Source organism: Lacerta agilis, chromosome 1, assembly GCF_009819535.1.
Source record: "Lacerta agilis isolate rLacAgi1 chromosome 1, rLacAgi1.pri, whole genome shotgun sequence".
NCBI classification, from domain to species: domain Eukaryota; kingdom Metazoa; phylum Chordata; class Lepidosauria; order Squamata; family Lacertidae; genus Lacerta; species Lacerta agilis.
The window spans coordinates 45489830-45510708 of record NC_046312.1 but is presented as its reverse complement, the minus strand read 5'-3'; the positions used below and the strand labels follow the sequence as shown (position 1 = coordinate 45510708).

General features: G+C 43.9%; 1 protein-coding gene and 1 long non-coding RNA gene across 2 annotated transcripts in view; one reads left to right on the top strand and one right to left on the bottom strand.

Annotated features, from left to right (window-relative positions):
* The window catches only part of GALNT16 (polypeptide N-acetylgalactosaminyltransferase 16), a 160905-nt gene extending 151075 nt beyond the window's left edge, over positions 1–9830 (top strand). The window contains exon 15 of the mRNA XM_033146945.1: positions 8940–9830. Within this exon, the coding sequence (XP_033002836.1) occupies positions 8940–9077 (138 nt within the window). The 3' untranslated portion in view covers positions 9078–9830. The remainder of the gene's footprint in view (positions 1–8939) is intronic.
* A 3662-nt stretch (positions 9831–13492) lies between these two features.
* LOC117045663 lies at positions 13493–17033 on the bottom strand. The gene is made up of 2 exons (XR_004426453.1): positions 16989–17033; positions 13493–13683 (listed from the first exon to the last, which is right to left on the bottom strand). It is a non-coding gene; the product is annotated as an uncharacterized LOC117045663 (long non-coding RNA).
* Between the last annotated feature and the right edge of the window lie 3846 nt (positions 17034–20879).

Genomic DNA, 20879 nt, shown 5'->3' with positions numbered 1-20879 from the left:
ACAGTACCAAAATGTCCCCAAAATATATGGCAATCTTCCACAGTTGGTAGAACTCGTGCAGTTTGTATCAGGCTGCCACTGATGTGCTGTGGCTAACAAACTAGACCCTGAAAACTCCTATCAGACAGACTCTGAAAATAGTGGCAATGTGTTGAAATAAGCTGGGTTGTGGATGGATCAATTAAGAGCTAAGCAAAGCATCCCAGGAAAAAGCTACTCATTCTGAGGGTGGGAGGCAGGGGGGATCCCCAAGTCTTGGCCAATGTAGTTGTGCAGAAACACCAGCACAAGGAAGCTTCCCCAATCCTACTCCCCCTAATGCTGAAAGTCTCACAGCTGGGCATGTTTGTTTAAAGAATACACACACACAACTGCTTTTTTTCTGACAGCACTCACTGGTAGGGACTACTAGCACTGTTCTTTCTGCTGCCTGTGGCAGGCATTTTGTGCTAGCGCCCATGACACTTTTATCAACATATGAGTACCAGCACCCCCCTTTTTACATATGTGTGTGTGTGTGTGTGTGTGTGTGTGTATCCAAATCCTGCCACCCTAGCAGTTCGAAAGCACGTCAAAGTGCAAGTAGATAAATAGGTACCGCTCTGGCGGGAAGGTAAACGGCATTTCCGTGCGCTGCTCTGGTTCACCAGAAGCGGCTTTGTCATGCTGGTCACATGACCCAGAAGTTGTACGCCGGCACCCTCGGCCAGTAACGCGAGATAAGCGCCGCAACCCCAGAGTCGTTCGTGACTGGACCTAATGGTCAGGGGTCCCTTTACCTTTACCTCTTTATCTCTCCAAAAAAGATACCAAAAAAAAATTCTCATTCTAGCACTGATACAAAAAATACCTGTTGCAATTTTTAACACACATTCCCCCTTTTTATCAGCAACTGTAGCAGATGAGTAAACAAGTGAAGCAAAATCCCTTTTGTGGGGACCAGATAATATGTCAATAGCACTGAGCGGGGTGAGCAACATTATAGCACCGAAAGTAGAGTAGCACCAGAGATAGCTTAAAATCTCACATGTGGTAGTTATATCAATCTTTCTATCAAAGGGAGAAGGCATTCTCTCCTGCTGCCCCTAAACTGTGGACTCCGCTCCTTGCAGGCACATGTCTGGCACCTTCATTCATTTATTTATTTTGTCTGTCATGGATGCTTTAGCTGAGATTCCTGCATTGCAGAAGGTTGGAGTAGATGACCCCTTGGGGTCCCTTCCAACTCTACAATTCTTCGATTCTATGATTTAACGTTATTTGGCAAAACGTTAGAACCAACAATAAAAGCAGGTATTGAAAAATATCAAAAAGATGATTAAAATCTGCAGTAGCTAAAAGGAAATAAAACACATGCAACTTCTACATGTCTGGCTAGGCTTACCTAAACAAACATATTTTAAGTTGGTGCTGTAAAGAGTACAGTGAAATTTCCTGCCTGGTGCCAAGAGGCAGAGTTCCTTGTATGTCTTCTGTCTTGTGCTGAAGGAACATCTCTTCACCCTAGTCTTTGGCACTTGAGATAGATACATGTTAGAATCCACCTTATTATGTATTAATATTGTATTTATATATTGAGTAAGAAATCTTATAATTATAATTATACCAAATCTATTATATTGACTAGTCACACAATTCTATTTTTAAAAAACAAAATAAAATAAAAACATTCCTTCCAGTAGCACCTTAGAGACCAACTAAGTTTGTTCTTGGTATGAGCTTTCGTGCGCATGCACATTTATCTGAAGAAGTGTGCATGCACACGAAAGCTCATACCAAGAACAAACTTAGTTGGTCTCTTAAGGTGCTACTGGAAGGAATTTTTTATTTTATTTTGTTTTGACTATGGCAGACCAACACGGCTACCTACCTGTAACTGAATCCTATTTTTTGTCAGCTTTTCTACTTGGTTTATGTTTGATGATGATTCTTAAAAAGTCCAAACTTCTTACATTTTCTTTTTATGTAAGAATTGGGACAATGGAAAATTGTTCTTCTATTAAAAATATTTTTGCTGTATTTCTGAAGTGTTAGCAATAGGTGTTTTTTTTTAACCTGCTATAATATTTGCACTGGACTGACTTAATTGCCACGTTGAGGAGTAATTATTCTATGTTAGATGAGTATCTGGGTAGAAGAAGAAGAAGAAGAAGAAGAAGAAGAAGAAGAAGAAGAAGAAGAAGAAGAAGAAGAAGAAGAGAGTGACACCTACTCCCAAATATTCTGAAAATCTTATTTTGTTATGGACAAACTGGGTGTGAAACATTAGTTGCTAGTGGAAAATGATGGAAGTTTATCATGCAGTTTCTTCTGTTGCTTGCTTCCAGAGAGGGGGAAATAGAACGCTACAGGAACAGACAGACAGACTGCCATTGCAGACACACACACACACACAGATTTTTCAGGTGCTTGGATCAGCATCTACATTATCATTATCTGAGAAAACATTCCTTTCTGAATGTGACCCCTGCAGCAGAATAGTAGGGCCTACTTGTTGTTGTTTTTTACGTAGGCATTAGCTTCCCACAGCTTAAATTCTTTTGGTTTTATTTAGTGCATAGCTTGAAGTGGAGGGGTTTCAAAGTGGGAATGAGAGAGATTAGCATTTGTAGTCCATGTATTACACCAGTGTTTTTCAACCACTGTTCCGCAGCACACTAGTGTGCCGCGAGATGTTGCCTGGTGTGCCGTGGGGAAAATTTGTTTAGTTGATTTCTATTCAAGAGAATTACTTTATATATAGTCAATATAGGCACAGAGTTAATTTTTTTAACATTTTCTAATGGTGGTGTGCCTCGTGATTTTTTTCATGAAACAAGTGTGCCTTTGCCCAAAAAAGGTTGAAAAACACTGTATTACACAATCTTTGATTCCAGAACACTTGTTTTTAGTGCTGTTTCTGCACGTGCTAGTGTAGAGAGAAGTGAGGGGCAGGTGGGCCTTGTCAACCTGGGAAGTTAGCCGATCGAGGAGAAGGAAAATTCTGATCAACGTTTTACCTTTTTCTACCGGTAATTTTCTTTCATTCAGCCTCTGACCCTTTCCCTTCAGAGGAGGGTGGGCCTATTTTCCCTCCCTGCTCCTAATCATCCCTTTCTCCCAACCACCTTTACTCAGCATGTGGGGAATTGCTGGTACTTGCATTGATCCAACTAAAAAAGCACAGCGTTGCCTGTGAAAAAAAGAGTAGACACTCGTGAGGAGACACCATTTCTGTGAGGCCCAGCGTTTGAGAAACGTTGATGTAGATCTGGGCCCACAGGCTTGCAAATGGCCACCCAGTTTGCATGCATGATTCAGACTTATAATATTAGCCAAGGTCAAACTTGAGTGCTTTCTTCTTTCTTTCTTTTTGCTATGGAATATCTCATCTCCACTCTGCTGGCCCAAGGCTGGGTTATTTTTTTTTTTTTAACAGAATTTATTGGCATTTTCACAAAACAACATAAACCCAACCCCCACACCTACAAATATCAGAACAAACACAAATACAAATACACATACACATAATGTCAGGATTCTTCTTCTTATCTGTATATCTTACTATAGAAAAAAAAAAAAAAATTCTAGTTCCGAATCTTGACACTTGACTTCCCCCGCCTATACACCTTCGGTTTTAATACAATACACTTTCTCCTTAACATCTTTTCTCCATAGAAGTTTAACTTATCTTGATATAGAAAGAAAAAACACCTTTGTCTTATCTTTTGCATTATAACCTAAAACTTAACCAAATATTCTTAGAGCTAAACTTATTTCTTCTATCATTTAGCATGCTGCTTTTAACTTAAATTCAATATCTCCTTACTTATTTAAAATAAACTTATTTAACAAACTTCACACTCCGATTTCGGATACCATGGCAGACCATCTATGTTATACAATGATTAATTCAACCCACTCCCCTTTTGTCCATTGTCTTCTCCTGTCTTTCACCAGAACCGAATCCCCTATTGTATGCTTCTGAATGTCCACAGATCCAGGTTACAACCACAACAAACCCTGCATCGAGCTCCAAGATGTTCATCCTCTGCATTCTGAGCTTCTCCGTAGCTTTGTACCAAAATTCTTCTTCTTGTAGAAATCTTAATTCTCTGTCCCTCGACCCCGAGCTGCCACCTCGGAATCTAGATATTAAAAAACTTTCCGTTTCAGGGTTTCTGCCACCCCCTGAAAACAGTCCCTGTTCCAATCGGATTTGCTCTGCCATCTCAGACCATCCTTCCAGCACATCTTCCAGCTCTTTGCAAAAGTCTGTTTCCATTGAGTAGATTTTTTGGAAAGCCTCCTCTGTGGAATACAGATTATTTCCATTTATAATCCCACACAAGACTCTTAATTTTCGATTAGCCAGCTCCAATTGAAAGACAGTGAGCTTTTCCTCTACCTCCCAGTCCTTCTGTGCCAGCATGAGCGCAAAGTCCAACATCTTCGGGGAAGGGAGGTGGGTATCAAATTACATTTCCTGTCTTTTTCCTCCTTTGTCTCAATTTTCTCCTGCGCAATTCCAAATCGCCGCCATTTCTTCCGAAGCCAGAGTATAAAGACCAAAACTTCAAATGGAGATATTTTTCCTCAATTAACCCCTGAGAGGGAATCTCTACAGAGTCAGTTTTCAAATTCCAAGCACTTTCAAGTGATTAGTGTAGCAGCAGTCACTTAAAGAGTTAATTCCTTCCAACCCCCGAAGGGAGAGAGGCGGGCTGCCTTTTCTTTTGATCCCAGAGCTTTCCCGAAGTACAAAGAGTCAGTCAATTACTCACAGCTTCTGGTTTCTTAGCAACTTCTTAATGACAGGTAGAACAGAGACGCTCCTCACGGACTTTGCCGCCGCATGTAAACATCCCGGTTGGGGCATGTCCCCTGAAGCCCGACTCCGTGGTCCCTTCACCCCCACTCCCCCCTTACAGGGGGCGCGGGGGAAGGGTTCGGAGCACAACGGGCATAGCCGGGGAGCCCAGGGCGCGGGACGCTCTTCCCGCTCCCCAACCAGAGCCCTGCATGCGGCTGCAGGGCTCCTAACCCCCGGGATGAACTGGGTGCCTCGCCACCGAAGCAACCCAGGACCATCCGCAATGGCGCCAGCCGCCGGAAGTCCAAGGCTGGGTTATTTTTAATAACTCTTTTGTGCACTCAAGCCATCAGATGTGAAATTTCAAATGAAGCTGTGTCTTGTGCAGTCACATTACTGCTCTTTGGGCGTGTCCTGGAAAATGCAGTGGCAAGCCTGGATGTGTGTGATGGGGTGGGGGTGGGAGGTTAATGAAACCAAGCCCGCCATTTACAGCTAACTAATTACAAGATGCAATAATTGCGGTAATACAGTTCCCTACATGTCATCCCTGCCCTCCGTTCTCACTCTTGTGCCCTCTCTCACCTTACCTTTCTGTTGAATCGGAAAGAGTGAAAAAGATTCTGTTGAAACAACCGCTGCGCTTTCAAGTCATGCAATTAATAGAGGAGTTTCTTTCGTTTGGTGTCATTCATTAGCGGGAGAAAATGCTTCCTGGGTGCCCTGCTGCTGCAAGCCACTGCTAAGGAATGAGCGGGGGGATATCAATCCTACTTAAAGAGGTTTACAGATCAGTGGGCCTCTAGTCCAGAAAAACAGCATGATACATGGGTCTCTCAAAGGGGCCAGGATGCTGCTGGGGGCCAAAGGAAAGGAAACGTCCCCGGCTAATTACCATTGTCAGCAATCTCTGTGTACAATGGAAGAGCTTGATAAATCACAGCTGGTCTTTACTTACAGACAGTAAAGAGTACTAGGATGATTAAGTCTAACCCACCACAATCTTGTCAAAAGACTATGCATTAGATCTGTTGATCTGAGATGGGGAGGGGGCTGACACACAGGGAAAGGTGGCTCTCCAGGCACTGTAGTCCTAGTCCACTAAAAGCAGTTATGGGGACCATCGTGAGGAAACTTCCACCCTCCAGATGTTGCTGAACTGCAACCTCCCACCATCCCTGGCCATTGGCCAGGCTTGCCGAGGCTGATGGGAGTTGTAGTTTAGCAACAGCTGGAGGTCCAGAGGTTCCCCACTCCTGACTTGGAGCTGTAAAAATAAGAGGCAGCAATTTGAATTGAGGTTGGGAACAAGTAGGCAACCAATTCCAGCAAAATGGTGTTAAATTAATATACCCTGCCCAGTCAGCACCTGTTATTAGTCAGACAGTAGCATTTTGAACTGGCTGAAATTTCTGAGCTCTTTTAAGAGTTACTAAGTGACTACAGCTGGCCTACCAGGCTAAGCTTATAGAAAGCATTTCATCCTCTCCCATTGCCTCTAGAACAAGATGTCTATACTCACTGCCTCCAGGCAAGGGGTAGTCCCCACCCCCAGCAAATCTTTTTGGGAGTCCCTCCCAAGACTACACCCCAAGACGTGATGGCAAAAGGGGGGGAAACCACAACAGGGAAACAGTGCTAAAGTGGACAGGTTTGAAGCTCTCCACCTCACCAAGCCCAGTGTTCTGCAAATCACACATGCCACTCTTGATCATCAGAATGGTACCTCCCTTCCTAGAAGAACTGCAGCCACCCAACATTCAACGTGGTAACCCTATTCTTTTACAGATTCCAAGGTGTTTGCAGAGCAGAAACTGGGTGTCCTTCTAATAATCACAAAGAGAACATCTGGTACTGACACAACCTTACCATATAAAAAGTGGCTACTGAGATCAAATAGGTTTGTTAGAATTTTGTGGAGAGTTTTAATTCTGTCTCTCATGCTGATTCTTCACCACCTTCCTGTACACTGTTGCTTGAATGGGTAGTTCTGCTTGTATGGGAGATACCGGTATGGTCAGTCCACCAACAGAACAGAAGGAGTCCGATCATGGAAGTGGGTTAAATATCAATGTATAGGATGCCAATGTTAAATCATTAAACGTGGCAGCAGGTAGAGTGCTTTGAAGACGGCACAATCGATTCAAGACAAATAATGATCTTGCAAAAGGAAATCAGGTGTAGCAGGTGGTACTTCCAAGAAAATGAACTAATGATAATGGCTAATGAAGCCTTTACTTCAAGTGTTTATAGATTTTAACATCTGGACGTTTGCTGGTTGCCCTACAACCTACGGCATACGTCTTGGTTGTGTAAAACTGTTCAGCTTGTCAACCTGAGAAGAATTGCCCGTTATGAATGCATACTGTGTGCTAGCGTGGATTTTAAGGGGCCAGGCAGCCTGGGTGGTAACTCTCAGCATTTCCTACCTGGATGTGCCATGGGGTTGGAGGCTGATGAGCTGTCCCTTTTTGCCCTCATCAATCAAGCAGCTGAGACAGATGGCAATTTAATATCCCTGAGTGGTCAAGTTGATAAGAGCACCCTGGCCCTCTGTCATACATGGCTGAAGAAGCAAAAGTGGAAAGAGGAGCCGTTGGGAAGGTTCAACCTGTTCAACTGCTGAGCAGTCTCCTCTAACGTGCCACAGAATTGCCATTAGGGAGTTCTCACAGCTATACTATGATGTTACTTTATTGAGCATTTCTTTTTGCCATGCTAGCTGGCTTCTCAGCACACAGGACTGGTTAAAACACCAAGCCACCATGTTTGGGGCAGGAGAGAGGGTCTAATTTCATGTGCTATAAGAACCTATAACAGGGACTCCAACTCCCATGGCCAATGATCAAGGGTGCTGAGAGTTGGAATCCAGCAATATCTGGAGGGCCACAGGTTGCCAATCTTTGCCCTGTACTAAAAAATGGAATCATGCAGTTGGAAGCAAGCCACGGCCAATTCCCTGCTGTCTGGCAGAATCAGCTGCCCACCCACTAGCCCTCAATGGTTTGCACCACCATACGCCACAAGACCAGAAATGTGTACACACTACAAAATGCCACTTACAAGGCAAATAAGCGTAGAATGGCTTGGGTAAGTGAGCTGAGCCACAGCTGTAGGGGAGGGCAGGAAATGACACTTGGTCACATAAATTACTGGTTTTTATATTAATAACCCAGACTGTCCTTAGCTAAAAGAAACTCAGAGTTTGTGCACACATTGCTCCTGACTGCCTGGCTACTGAACCAAGAGGTAATTGGTGCACTTACCTGTTCGGGGCTGCATCTTCTTATGAGATGCTTTGCACTCAGATAACACATATCCAGGCACAAAAAAATGCTTGCACATTATCTCAGTCGTGAAGTGTCCATGTGAATAAATATGTGTGGGTGATGACGAGGAAACCATTGGGTCCACTCAAAAACATTTGAAAGTGGGGGGGGGGGAATATGATTTATACTCATGTGTGCTTATCCTAACTAATCCAAGCAACACTTCAGTATTTTAGAACTTGTGTAGCAGTGCCTAAAAATAAATTGCCTCGTAAGAAGTAGCCCCGAGTCAAGACATGGAAATTTTGCTGGAGGCAATTCACAAGAGGAAAAAGATAACAGAGAATCTGCTGGGGTGGGGGGGAAGCAGCCCAATGCCACTGATTGTACAAAATATATGTGATTCCAAAAGCTAGAGGATTGGTTGCCATTCATCCCCACTCCCAGTCAGAATCCCAATGATCCAGATTTCTGATGCCTTCGCCACTTGTTCCACCCCCTTAACCAGGTCATCCTTGATGCCCCAAGCCTCATACTGACAGATGCAATTCTATGCATGTTTACTCAGAAATAAGATTTCTATGGGTGCATGGCATAGTGCTTGTGACTATTGTAATCATTAGAGATGCTGGAAGAACTTGGATACCTTTCTCACTGAAATGCAGCACTGTATTAGAAGGGGAAAGCTCTGAAACTGTCATGCACATGCCAGAAATTCAAAATGGTGACACTAAATAACACCATGAACAAATACGATTTATTTAGCACTTGTTGAGTGTGTGCTTTAAACATAACAAGCAAGAAACTAAGTAAAGAAGGGGTCAAGTTTAATCGCTTGATGTTGTTCTTTGTCTTCCTTCCCTTCTTTCCTCTCACAGAAATGGAAGATGAAAGGCAACTTCATCCAGCACTTCGTCAGTGGCCTTTGCTTAGAAAGCCAGTCCAGCAGACTAGTGACCAACATCTGCCAGTCAGACATATTGGGCCAACAATGGCAGCTGCTTCAAGCCACATGATGGTTGCCGGGCAACTTCTCTGATGCTTTTGCATGAGACTCTTGGGAATGGAAGGGGTTAGGGTGGGGGATGAAGTTTGATTATCTTTAAACCCTAAGTATTTTGATTGTGAGCCTCAGCCGATAACTATTTCAGTTGAAATGTCAGTGTTTTTCGGATCCATTAACGAAGCACTCCGAGATATATGGAAAGATCCCTGGAAATAGCCCATCTGCTAGCCGTTTTCCCCCTCGTGAGTAACTCCATAAGAAGCTCCACAGCAGCTCACGGCTCGGGAAGGGTGCAGCCCAGTAGCCCAGACTTAGGTGTGACTATGACTGACTGACAGCTCTTCTCCTCCATTCCTTTCTCTCCAGGGACTTGTGCTCTGGCCCCATGGAGTTGTTGCAATGGATGTCTGTGACAACGCTTAATATGAACTCCTGGTGGATTTGTTTGGCTTCACTGGCATTTCGACCTGACATCACTTCTCATTTTGCATGTGTGTTGTACAAAAATGCTGTTTGAGAAAACTAGCAAGAATTGTTGTGGCTAAGTTATTGGGAGATGCCTAATTGTGGGGGGTGGGGGATGAAAGAAGCAGCAGCTAGGGTCTTTATTGTCGTTTTTTGTTTTGTTTCTGTGTTTGGTTCCTCACTGGCGTGTGTTAATATAATTCATCGCAGAGATTCTCTGTACAGCTTCTTGTTTTGCTGTTTCTGATAGGGTTGATGGTACATTGCAGGAAGAAACTTAAAACCCCAACTGGCTAAATGGTCTGTTGGTATTTTTATTTATTTATTATTTATTTTTTAAAAATTGAGTCCTGAGGCGCAAATGCTGTCTGAAAGCACATGGACAAAAGGTCTCCTTTTACCCTACAGAGGATGCGGCATAAGTGATGCTTTTTGTTGTTTAGTACTGTCTTTACCTCTTTTCTTCTGCCACTAGGAAAACAATGTTCAGAAAATGAATGCCTAAGCTATAGTGGATAGGTTATTGGAGGTCACTCTTGAGACTGATAAATGTGAGGCAGCAGCTGCTAGGGAACCATCCATTAAGTCTCATCCAGAAGCATTCAGTGACATTGCACTGACAGCCTGTGTTAAAAGTGTTGGTGCTTTCTGTGCTAAGTGAAAGGGCTTGAAGGGCTCAGAAGAGAACAAATATCATTCCCTTCTGCCTTCACTAGCATGCATGAGAGATGCATTCACATGCAGAAAGCAACCCATTACATTATTTACCATATTCTTGTAAGCACCGCTTGTGCTGAAGAACCGATGCTAAAATGGTCAAGCTATGCTTTTGTGCCTGGCCCATGTTAACAAATCAATCAGAACTGGATTTCCTTCTTAAGACCAAAGGAGTTGCTTCACAGCCTGTTCCTGGGATCAAAGCCAAACTTTTGCATCCACGCACGAGGTAAGGCCAACTTTCCTGGGTTGTGTTTATTTATTTTTTCCTCCCTGGAGTATAAAACATGAACTCGGACCATTTGCTGACTTCCTCCTGATCCCGTCACTTTTCCCAGCAGACTTAGAGACTAGCCCTTTGCCCCTTTGCTACTGGCTGAAAGCTTGTGACCGCAGTGCACCCAACTAAGACTGTGCTCCTGTCGATATCTGTGTGGGAATAAGCCCATTGAACTCATTGGATTGCAGCCAGAGTGGTGTTACTTGAATGTTCTCTTAGTTCAAGGACTTCTGCTTGAGCAATGCAATGTCCTTCCCCTCTTCTCCCCTGGTGTGTCCCCTAAATCAGTTCTAGGAGTACCCCAGCCCTCTGGAGAACATTTGGGAAGGATGCAGGGAATGCGTAGGAGGAGGGGGGCAGCAGTCCCATTGTGCAAGTGGAAATCCTTGAGCTGATGGGACATGGTAGTTGAATACCACCCAGTGGGACTTACTGTTGAGTTAACATGCACAATATCAAGTCTCAGATTAGCTGCATGGCACTATGCAGCTGACCTGCATCACTGCATAGGTTGCATGAGCTCAGTGTTGACGTGCAACCCATATGGCAACTCAACATGAATTCTGGTGTGTATATGTTCCCAGGATCTAAACCAGTTTCGAGAGCAGACCCTTTTGTGCAGACATCGTTCCCTTTAGGAGAATGCTAACAAGAGAAGGAACATGGCCTCTTCCACCTGGTTTGAATTATACTTGAATGGAAACAGCAGGAGAGAAAGTCATGGCCTGCATGACTGTTGCAAGACTCGTGTTAGTGAACTGTTCCTCAACACCACTGTTTGCCTTTCAAGTCTGTGTCATCTCAGAGAACTGAGGTGCTGCCTGCATGCTGACATTAGTATGGGCCCTGCAATGCCCTAAAGAGTCCTTCATGGGGTCACCTTATACCAGAGGTCTTCACTACCAAGAGGTCTGGTTCACAGGTAACATTAAACCATGATTTAGCGGAAGGATGAATATCTATGAGTCTGAATGAAGCATTGGCTCTCATCCTTCCCCCTCTTTCTTCCCACCTGCCAAGTTTAGTTCACTTTTGAAAACTCTCAAATTAGCGTTATAAACAAACCAGGGATTCTGGTTTAAAGCAATGGTTAATTGCTCAAGAGGCCAGCTTTGAACCATGAGTTAGGAATTGTTTGTTTTAAACCAGGATCCCTTGGCTATATATGTAACACCACGCAAATACATTAATATGAAAGCTAATTTGATCACAATTTCATGCAGTTTCTGTATATGACACCAAGTCCAAATCTTTCCAACCATGACACCATACATTCCACTTGTGTTGAAACTGTTTAATGAACACTCAGAGATTTAAAATATGAACACTTCAGACATTAAATTCTCTGCATGATGTTGATAATTAATCGTGCATGTCTGAATTGGCCCTGAGGTGGTAGAATCATGTGAGAGAACTGTGCTGTATCAGTTTCTTTCTATTAAACCTGCATAGGTGTGTGATCGTGTATGAGTCCTTATGCTGGGAGGTAGAGGAGACTTCTGAAGAGGGGGAGCTGCTGAAATGGTCCTGTTCAGGAAGTAAACACTTGGAAAGGGGCATTCGCTAGTGTCTGTATCCGATGCTGCTGTTTCTCTGTTAGATCAAGCTGGGAAGCAAACAGCTAAGTGAAGTCACCTTCACTGTAACTTTGGGGGACTCCATGATTGTCTGTTGCAGCCATTAAGCAGGCAACTCTAAGGGATCACAACAGTAAGATTTGGGAAGCTTTCAGAGGTAATGAGAGATTTTCGGATCACATTAAAGGCACCCAAGAAGTATGGCTCATTTAGCAGGGAAATCAAAACCAAGCCTCACACTGCTGGAGCTAACATTAGAGCAGGATGTATACGAGGGGCGACAGTAAGACCTGTCAGTATTATGGCTTGCATTCAGTATGGGTCTTTCCACCATAAAAGGAGAAATTACTCTGTTTTTAACTTCCATGCGTCTGCTAACAAAAAGCAAGAATTTCCCCCTTTCCTAAGTTGTAGCCTGACAGTTGCAAAGACTCCTATGTCCACATCACTGCTTAAGTGAAGATCATGTAGACGTCTTAATATCAGGCCATTTAAATTGCTAGGTGGTGCTAAAAGTCCCCATCACAATCCATGCCCCAGGATTCAAACACTGGTTTTCAAATTCAAATAAAATTAAGGTGCTTCCAAAATGGCCTCCCTCTACCATTACAAAATCAACATAATATACTGCTTCTTCCTGTGACATTCCTTTAAAGACCCTGATTGAGAATCACACCTAGGTTTGCAGTCCCCTAGCTGAGCAGCAGATGGCAGACATAGTCAGCTAAGATAGTGCTGCGTGTCTTCTCGGAAGATCTGAATCCAAGCCCTGTCTCGAGTGGGGGAAAGGAGTGGCTATGTTAAGATACTTGGCAGGTTGGCATCCCTAACCACCTGTTAGGTGCTGTGCCCATTATTCTGTGTGTTGGGGACCACAAACACAAGTCTGAATGCTCGGTACAGGGAGGAATCCAGCATCTGATTTGGGGCTGAGGTTTCTGGTCCAGCAGGGGATGCTTGTCTAGGTAAGCCACCTTCCATGACAAAGACTTCAACCCCCCCCCCCCCCAAGAAAGCCTTACAGTGTTTTAAGCAGAGGGGCTGAGTGTAGCCTTCGGCTTGGGAAATATGCAGTCAGAATGAAACAATGGCAAGTGATTTCATTACCAGGAAAAGGTGGAATAGGGATTTTTAAAAGATTTAATGAAATCTTATCCAGTGCAATTGAATGTGCAGAATGAGGAATTAGCAGGATTTATTTAACAGGAGCCAAAAATGCTGTCCAGAAATCCTTTTGGAAGGCTTTGTTTTCTCCTCCTCTCCTTTCATTGAAATGCATTTTGCCAAAAGTAATTTATGTGGACACAGGTTTGTTTTCCCCCTTTCGCTAACCAAAGCATGTACCAGAACGTGTCAGGATGCGGGAATAAACTCCACTTCTGAAAATGTGTTTCAGCATTTTAATTGGGTTCCATCTTAGGCTGCATTTGCATTAACGCTTCAGCACTGGATTACTTCTGGGACTGCAACAACCACGGAAAGGCGCCTCTGCAGCTGTAAATTCACACCTCCAGTGACAGCTCAATGTTACACCAGCTTTAGCTGCCACTGAAAGACCCGGCAGTAGTTCCAAGGGTCTAGGCACGAAAAAGAAACGTGCAGACAGATTTAGGATTTAGCAATAGGTGGAGAGTTTATCAAATGGAGCATCACTGCAAACTTTATTCATTGCAAACTGGCAGATGGACACATTTATCACAGCACAAAGTGCGCTTTGAACATGGACACAGAAGACATGACAGCCTCAGTAAGGTACCTGAAGTTAACATGAGCACAGCATCAGGAGTACACAAAAAGAATGCAGTCTTGTAAAGGAGCTTGTACCCGTGCTAAATTACTATTATAAACACCCATGTGGAATTTCCTGGCTTTAAACTGGATTGACCTTTCATACACCTCTGTTTTGATTACTCTTTATTAGCGGTTAACTTCAAAATAAAGTCTGCTGAAGACTTGAAAGATGCATTACATTTTAGATACCAAACAGTGATGCATTTTGCATTTTCTGCATAGAATCTCTTGGGGAGAGATTTGGATTCACAAACTTAGGCTGCTGCATGTATACATGTTTTTACACCCTTGTATATATTCAGCTCTCCCATTTTGCTCCTATGTACATGTGTTCTTAAGATTTTTGGGAACATGTTTTTGGAGACTTTAGGTCATGGGAAAAACTCTTACATTGCAGTTATTTCCCTACTTGCCATGAAACTCACTGGGTGGCCTGGGGCCAGTCACTCAGACTCAGCCTAACTTACCTCATGGGGTTGCTGTGAGGATAAATGGGGAGGAGAACTATGCTGAGCCCCTTGGAGGAAAGATGGGGTGTAGATGTAATCAATCCACTGATAAACAAATAGAGTGTAATGAATGAAGATTGATTACATGCTAGGACCCTTTAGTACTGCTAAGGCATTGCTTTTTAAAATACTTATTTATTACTGTCGTACCTTGGAAGTCGAACGGAATCTGTTCTGGAAGTGTATTCGACTTCCAAAACATTTGAAAACCAAAGTGCAGCTTCTGATTGGCTGCAGGAAGCTCTTGCAGCCAATCGGAAGCCGCAGAAGCCCCGTTGGACGTTCGGCTTCCAAAAGAACGTTAGAAAACCGGAACACTCACTTCCGGGTTTCGATCATTCAGGAGCCAAAATGTTTGAGAACTAAGCTGTTTGAAAACCAAGGTACGGCTGTATTGCATTTCTATACCACCCTTTCACAGGGCACTTTACAATATAAAAACACAAAAATACATACCACAATAACAACAAAAAACAACAACACTCTCCCACACACAGTTTAAGAAGACATACCGGTAGATTGTTGAATTAGCCAGAGGCCTGGAAGAAGAGGAACCTCTTTGCCTAGCGCTTAAAGATAAGTCATGAAGGCGAGAGCATTCCACAAGCAGGGGGCCACTGCAGAAAAGACCCGTTCTCATGTTGCCACCCTCCAGACCTCTCATGGAAGAGGCAAACAAAGAACGGTCTCAGATGATGATCACAGGGTCTGGGATGGTTCATATGTGGAGAGGCAATCCTTGAGGTCCTGAGCTGTTTAAGGTTTTATAGGTCAAAATCAGAATTTAGAAATGAGCCTGGAAACCAATTGATAGCCAGTGAAGCTGGGCCCGAATTAGAATAACCATCTTGTCCCAGTGAGCAACCTAACCACCAAATTCTGCACCAATGAAGTTTCTGAACCATCTTCAGAGGTAGCCCCACATATAACATGTTGCAGTAATTTAACATAGAGGTTATCAGAGAATAAATAACAGAAGTGAGGCTACCCCTGTCCAGAAAGGGGCAGAGCTGGGCTACCAGCTGAAGCTGATGGAAGGCACTCTGCACCACTGAGGCTGCCTGAGGCTCCAGCTCACGAGGACCCCCAAGCTGGATACCCGCTGCTTCAGAGGGAGTGTAACCCCATCCATCTGGTCTAGGGAAACTAACAGTGCCTGAGTCTTATCTGGATTGAGCTTCAGTTTGTTGGCTCTCGTCCTGTCCATTACCAAGGCAAGACAATGGCCCAGCACCTCCACTGACATGCCTGCAGATGTAAAGCAGAAGTAGAGCTGTGTAATGCCTTGTTAGGCTGCTGTTAAAGAAAAGCAGATGGACACTGGCCCAGAGTTTTCACTGAACAGACATGGTTTCAATGAATATCAGCCGCCCCTGGTAACATTTCCATGGGAACCAATGCAAAACACAATTGAAAGCCTGTAGGAATGGAACCATTGTTGGGGCAGATAAAATGCAATGTGCATGTATATTTTGTATAATTGACCTTTATATAAAAGAAGAGCTTCGAGTTTTCAGGGCCTTACAATGAAGCATCCAATGCTATCTCTACATACCTCTTATTCCATTTCTCTGCTTAATCTAGGGGTATAAGTAGAGAGAGAGAGAGAGAGAGAGAGAGAGAGAATGTTGCTTGGCAAAGGTTTCTGAGTCCCAATAGTTTTAACAATAGCAACAAATTTTAAAAGCTCTTTTTTGCCCCTAAATAAGGCTCCTGAATGGATCGGCATGTGAAACGGCAGCATGTTCAGTTCTGATACAAAAAAACAAAATCCTTATCTGGTTGTGTGATCAGAGCCACCTCCTCCCTTAATTTGAAGTTCCCCACACCCCTGCTCTCCAGCCATTATTTTGCACGAGGTTCCAGTTGGCATACTTTGAGGTTCAACGGGGAGGCGGGGAAGCACCTGCAAGCCTAGTCTGCCCATCCCTACTGTTTTCCATGAAAAAACCCACACCTTTCTTTAGCTCCGCCCCTAATGGGCAAAAAGCCACATTTTAAAAGGATGGCTGGCGTTTCACCTAGCAGGGCAACCTCATCTGACCTATTCAGGTCAACATCAACTGCTTAATAAAGTGGCACGAGAGGCTGGTGATCCTGTCTAGCTGCCTGGGCAGTTGCAGTTTCATCCTCAGCAGTAGGTGGGATACATCTGTTGTGGTTCTTCACTGAGTGTGAGAACTTGTCCCCCTTCTGCTCAATATTTTTATTTTTTTAAAGCAAGATTAAAAACATCTGTTTTGCCAGTACTCAATTGCAAACCTCAATAAACAATTACGTTAAAAAAGAAGGGTTCTGTTTCTTTTGCTCTAGTTCTCCCTTCACCTGCGCTTGGATCTGTATCGCTGCATTGTCCAGCGCTGAAAAAGTTGTGAGGATAACGAAATGAGATTTAAACCAAGCCTTCCACCAGAAAAAGTACAAATGAAAAGTCCAACTGTAAAACAGAAAAGTTATAACGCTAACATGGTCCTGCAGCTGCAGACACAGAAGTAAACAGAAGCTTTTGCTCCTTTCTAGGGCTCATGCTCCTGATCCTGAAAATTCACATCCCTGGATATGAGAACTACAAAATGCAATACCTTTCTTCCTTCTTATAGCATTGTTACACTCCAGGGTTGAACTCCTGATGAGCTCTAGATCAGCCATGAGATTAAAGGGCTCCTCCACACGTCCCTTTGCTCTGCATTTATAGGCAGAGGTCCAGGCTTCCCAGGTCAGTATTCAAATGTGTGGGTTGGGGTGGTTTTTTTTGCCCTGGCACTTTCCATGGGAAAATCCACTCTTTACAACTATAAACAATTCCGCAGAAAACCTAAATTGCTGTTTGTTCCAATTCAACAGTAAAGAGGCTGTTTACTTGTGCTATACCATTTTTTTCCATGTTTCATGGACTGGCTGGTGAATGGTTTTATCAATTGCCCCATTTAATGATACAGGAAATGTTCTGATGACTGTGTGCGCATTTGAACAGAAAGGAGAAAATGAGTAAGGCCTTTGAGTAATGCAGCTGACACCAAGGCTTGCTTAAACGTCAGAAACTCCAAATCTTTGGGCTGTCAGAGTGTGGGTGGGTGGCTGAGTAAGCTGTTTTGGGCTGCAGAATGGTGTCTATGGAGTATACACCAAGAAGGGAGCAAGAGGCCTGGAGATTTCTTAATGGACTGGGGATAGCTTGGAAGGAATGCGTTAAAAGTGCCATTGTGTTAAGATTTGTTTTAAACGCCTTCATTAACTTTTCTGTTATTCTTTTACATCTCTGGTCAGATGCCTTTTTCTAAGAGAGGGGTGATGTTATGAACTTGTGCCGGGAGGGGACTAGATGTCTTTAATGGTGCTATGATTTAGTAAAAGTTAGAATTACTAAAAGAGTGGGACCCCTTCCATAGAAGCCAACTCCTAGGGGCTGAGATCCCTTTGACCCCCCCAATTAAATATTTGAGGGGGGTCACACCCCCAGTTGATGGGCTTTGCCATTCAAATGGTACATCTTGTGATTGATTCTGCATGGCTAGGGCTTACTTGGAAACACCCCCCCCCCAATATTTGATTCAAGTAGGCACCCCGGCCCCATATTAGCCTGCCGCTAATGGGCACAGCTGATTGCTGAAGAATTGATGCTTTTGAATTATGGGGCTGGAGGAGACTCTTGAGAGTCCCATGGACTGCAAAAAGATCAAACTTATCCATCCTTAAAGAAATCAGCCCCGAGTGCTCACTGGAAGGGCAGATCCTGAAGTTGAGGCTCCAGTACTTTGGCCACCTCATGAGAAGAGAAGACTCCCTGAAAAAGACCCTGATGCTGGGAAAGATGGAGGGCGCAAGGAGAAGGGGACAACAGAGGACGAGATGGCTGGACAGTGTTCTCGAAGCGACTAACATGAGTTTGGTCAAACTGCGGGAGGCAGTGGAGGATTGGGGTGCCTGGCGTGCTCTGGTCCATGGGGTCACGAAGAGTCGGACACGACTGAACGACTGAACAACAACAATGGGCACAGCCTGCCAGGTCTCTTTAAACCCTCCCCGGTGAAAAGACTTACCAGTTAACTTCTAGGCCACCCTGCATTTAGCTGCTAGGACTGAGCAGTTCTTCCTCCTCAGCATCTGCTGCAAGCTGGGGGTGCTCTATTATTATTATTATTATTATTATTATTATTATTATTATTGAGTTTCGCCAACCTCTGCCTTAGAGCTGAACGGCATCACAGCCAAGATCAATAATAGCTGCAAAAGAAAGATCTTTAAAAACTTGACAGATGTAGCTGTGTGTAAATTGTACTGAAGTGTTTACCCTTTGGGTTATAAATTACAAAGCGTGAGCAATTCAAGTTGGCGCATCTCAAAGCAGGTTTTCCCCCTCCATTTGCTCTCTCTTTCTCTCTTTTGTGTGCGGACTTCAGGACATTGTTTAATGCCCACGGGTTTTAGCTTGCTTAAGCACACCATTGTGCGCTCTTTTATTGTTCCCCTACCTGCTCCATTCTTTCCCCCTCTCTTTAATCTTGAGGCGAGATGTTATAGTGCCATTGACAAGGACAGCCCAATGATGTCAAAACCCTTCTAATTATCCCAGGCTAAAGTGCCACCTCTGTTTTCTGTCTGGATAGATGAAAACAGCATTCAAGGAGACCCATTTAATACCCGGGCATTTTTCTCTCTCAAGGCAATCATTTGCTGGATGCTTTTCTTTCCCCAAGCAATCTAAATGCTAAGTAGATCTTTAAAATAATTACCATACAGAGGATGAGGAGTCAGGCTCCTCTTGGCAAACACCTGATGCTCATTAGCAATATTTAGTGTGGCACACATCACCTCGGTTTATTTCAAACTTTCTGGTCTTTGCTTGGCAAGGGCTCTGGGAAATTACAGTGGCTCCTGTAAGTTCCACAAACGCCCCTCGACCACCGACTTCAGGAGGTGGAGAGGTTATCAGCAAAAACAGGCTGAGCTCAAGGATAGGTTCTTTATTTCTATAGAGATATGATTCTGCTATGCTGGCAGAACGGTTGTCAAATCCAGTGTGTGCTCAGCCCAGGAAGGAGAACAGGGAGAGAAGCACAACATTCAGAAAAATGGAAACAGAAGATATGCTTGCAGTGTCCTTGGAAACATAACATAAGAACGTTTAGTCGTGTCCGATTCTTTGTGACCCCATGGACCAGAGCACGCCAGGCACTCCTGTCTTCCACTGCCTCCCGCAGTTCGGTCAGACTCATGTTGAACATACTCTTATTTGTTTTCTCGCCTTTCCATAGTTAAAAACCATGCTCAAGGCGGCTTACAACACAGAAAAAATACATAATTAGAAACATAACAAAATCAGTGATAGACAATAAATAAAACACCAGAAAACACACAGCCGAACTGAACAATTTCCACATAAATCATAATAAAATCTAAAATGAAGTCACAAAAAATTAGTAGCAGAAACATCAACCCTACCTATCCAACAACCCAGAGGCATATTTTCTTCCGTTCCTGCCAGCCGCGCTGCACTGCTTTGTGAGTCCGATCCCACACGGCAGCCTCACACAGCAGTGTGGGGCTGGCAGGGCGGCATGAAGAGGACGCAACAGGCTTGTGCCTTTCCAATCAGTCCGATGGGATGATTGGAAGGGCGTCCTCCTCACATCGCCCTCCGTGTGCCCCCCACCCCACCCCTGGGTGCCAGGAAAACATGCTCCACTGCTACAACAACCCCCCCACTCCAAACAATACCATAACCTAAGGGTCTGTTCAACAGCCTCAGCTTTTGTAGCTGGAGCTAATCTTTGCTCTACCCTCCCAGGCCAGGTGGGGAAAGACCTGTAAGGCAGGGAGCAGGTCTTCCAGGACTCATAGCCAATATGCTCTAGTTGGTATGAAGAACCAGCCTAATCAGGCCAGTGGCCCATCTAGTCCAGCATCCTGTTCTCAAGGTGGCCAACCAGATGCCTGTGAGAAACCCATGAGCAGGACCCAAGCACAAGAGCACTCTCCTGCTGCAGTTTCCAGCAACTGGCATTCAGATGCATACGGCAGAACACAGAAGTCGGGGCAGAGGATGCATGATTGCTGTTAAGCTGTGGGTTTCCTCGCTCCCAGGCTGAGCACATTCTGGATATAGTTTATCACCAGTCCCAGTATAATGCGAACATAGGACTGTTATGTTAAGAAGGGAAAAATCCAATTAACCTTCACGAGAAGCTCTTATTGGGGGGAGGAGGGATTAGTAAGAATGTATGTCTTTTAAAAAAAACCGCACCACCAATCTACATTTTTTTTGCAACTTAAATCATAAAGAAAAGGATGGACAGACCAAAAACTCAGACTAGAATGGCAATGTTTCGAAGAATACTTGGACAAACACTGTTTAAGAAACAATAGGTTGATATGCTTAGATTAAAGAAGTAAAGTAGAAAATATTAATTAGGAATGTCATAATGAGATCAGAATTTAAAATTTAAAAATTGCAATGATAGTATCGAATCTAT